The sequence below is a fragment of the Gracilinanus agilis genome, chromosome 3 (assembly GCF_016433145.1).
Source record: "Gracilinanus agilis isolate LMUSP501 chromosome 3, AgileGrace, whole genome shotgun sequence".
NCBI lineage: Eukaryota > Metazoa > Chordata > Mammalia > Didelphimorphia > Didelphidae > Gracilinanus > Gracilinanus agilis.
In genome coordinates, this window is record NC_058132.1 from 188,852,451 (window position 1) to 188,853,750 (window position 1,300).

The window sequence follows — 1,300 nt, forward strand, 5'->3', positions numbered from 1 at the left end:
AAGAATGAGATAGTACCATAACTCAGTAAAGTAGTCTGAGCTGATTAGGGTCTAATTAGTTTTGTTTTTTTAAAAGATGAAGGAGATGGGCAAGTTTATGAGAAACACGGAGAAAGCCGTGGCAGTGGTGGGAATGAAAATGAGAGAGAGAGAGAGAGAGAGAGATGACCAAAATTTCTTGTATTCTCAGGAGCTAAAATTGGAAATAACTGAAAATCCATCTAAGACACACTAAGTGGCTGTGACCCGGGCCAAATCATTTAAGCCTCAGTTTCCTTCTCTGTAAAATAAGGATAACAAGGTAGTTGTAGGGAATTAGTAAAATATGTTATGGGGGGAAATCCTCAAAAACACGGTAAGATTTTTCACCTTTGCAGTTTGCGTCTGCTAGGTACCACTGATTTTTTTTTTTTCAATGTTCTCAAGGGGCGGAGCAAGGAGGCCTCTGCCCCTTTAAGGTCAGGACCAGAAGCCGACTGAGCTCGGAGCTTCCCCGCCCCTTCTTCCTCCCTGGGTTCCCAGCTTCACCCGGGCTCGCGGAGACCTGGGCCCTCCCCAACTCCAGGGCCACGTGACTCGGCCCCAGCCTCGGAACCTCGGCCGCGGGGCTCTCTCAATTCCCGAGATTGGTTGCGGGCGCGACCATGGCGGACTGAGCCGAAAGGCTGGGGGAGGCTTATCCCGGCTCTGCTCCCGTCGCCTCTTCCACTCTCCACCTCTTCTATCTTCTCTGTGCAGACGCCGTTCCCGGGCTCCGCGTGGGTTCGCATGAGCTCTTCCCTTGGGGGGGAGCCCCCCGTGAGCATGTAAAAGGGAAGAGGTCGATCGAGCCAGCCCCTAAGCCTGGACTGACAGCGCGCGGAGCCCAGGCCACCTTCCGTTCCCTTATCTGGCGGCTTTGAGCCCTCGGACTCTGGGCCCGGCCGGGAGGTCTGGCGGGAGAGGCCGCAGCGGAGCCGCCAAGCTCGGAAATCTCGCGCAATCCCGCGAGAGGATAAGTTGAGGGAACATGGCGACGTCTAATCTGTTAAAGGTAAGAACCTCACTCCTGCCATCTCTCTTCGTTTGCTCCGGATTCTGCCACAGGGCCGGGGCCAGGGAAGTAGCACAACTTGGATCTGGACAGATGACAGTGCTGTGCAGGATCGGATGACAGGACCGGCAGTGACAGCGGTGACTGAGGGGACACCCTTCTCAGACACTGTGGGGGTGAGGGTGCCCCCCCAACCAGTTGCCGTGTGTGTGTGTGTGTGTGTGTGTGTGTGTGTGTGTGTGTGTGTGTGTGTGTGTGTGTGTGTGT

The 1,300-nt window shown here is 54.8% G+C and overlaps 1 protein-coding gene across 1 annotated transcript in view; it reads left to right on the forward strand.

Moving 5' to 3' along the window:
* Nucleotides 1–1,009: 1,009 nt before the first annotated feature.
* CUL5 (cullin 5) overlaps nt 1,010–1,300 on the forward strand; it is a 104,645-nt gene continuing 104,354 nt past the window's right edge. Inside the window, exons 1-2 of the mRNA XM_044669015.1 lie at nt 1,010–1,033; nt 1,087–1,209. Coding sequence (XP_044524950.1) covers nt 1,010–1,033; nt 1,087–1,209 — 147 coding nt within the window. The remainder of the gene's footprint in view (nt 1,034–1,086; nt 1,210–1,300) is intronic.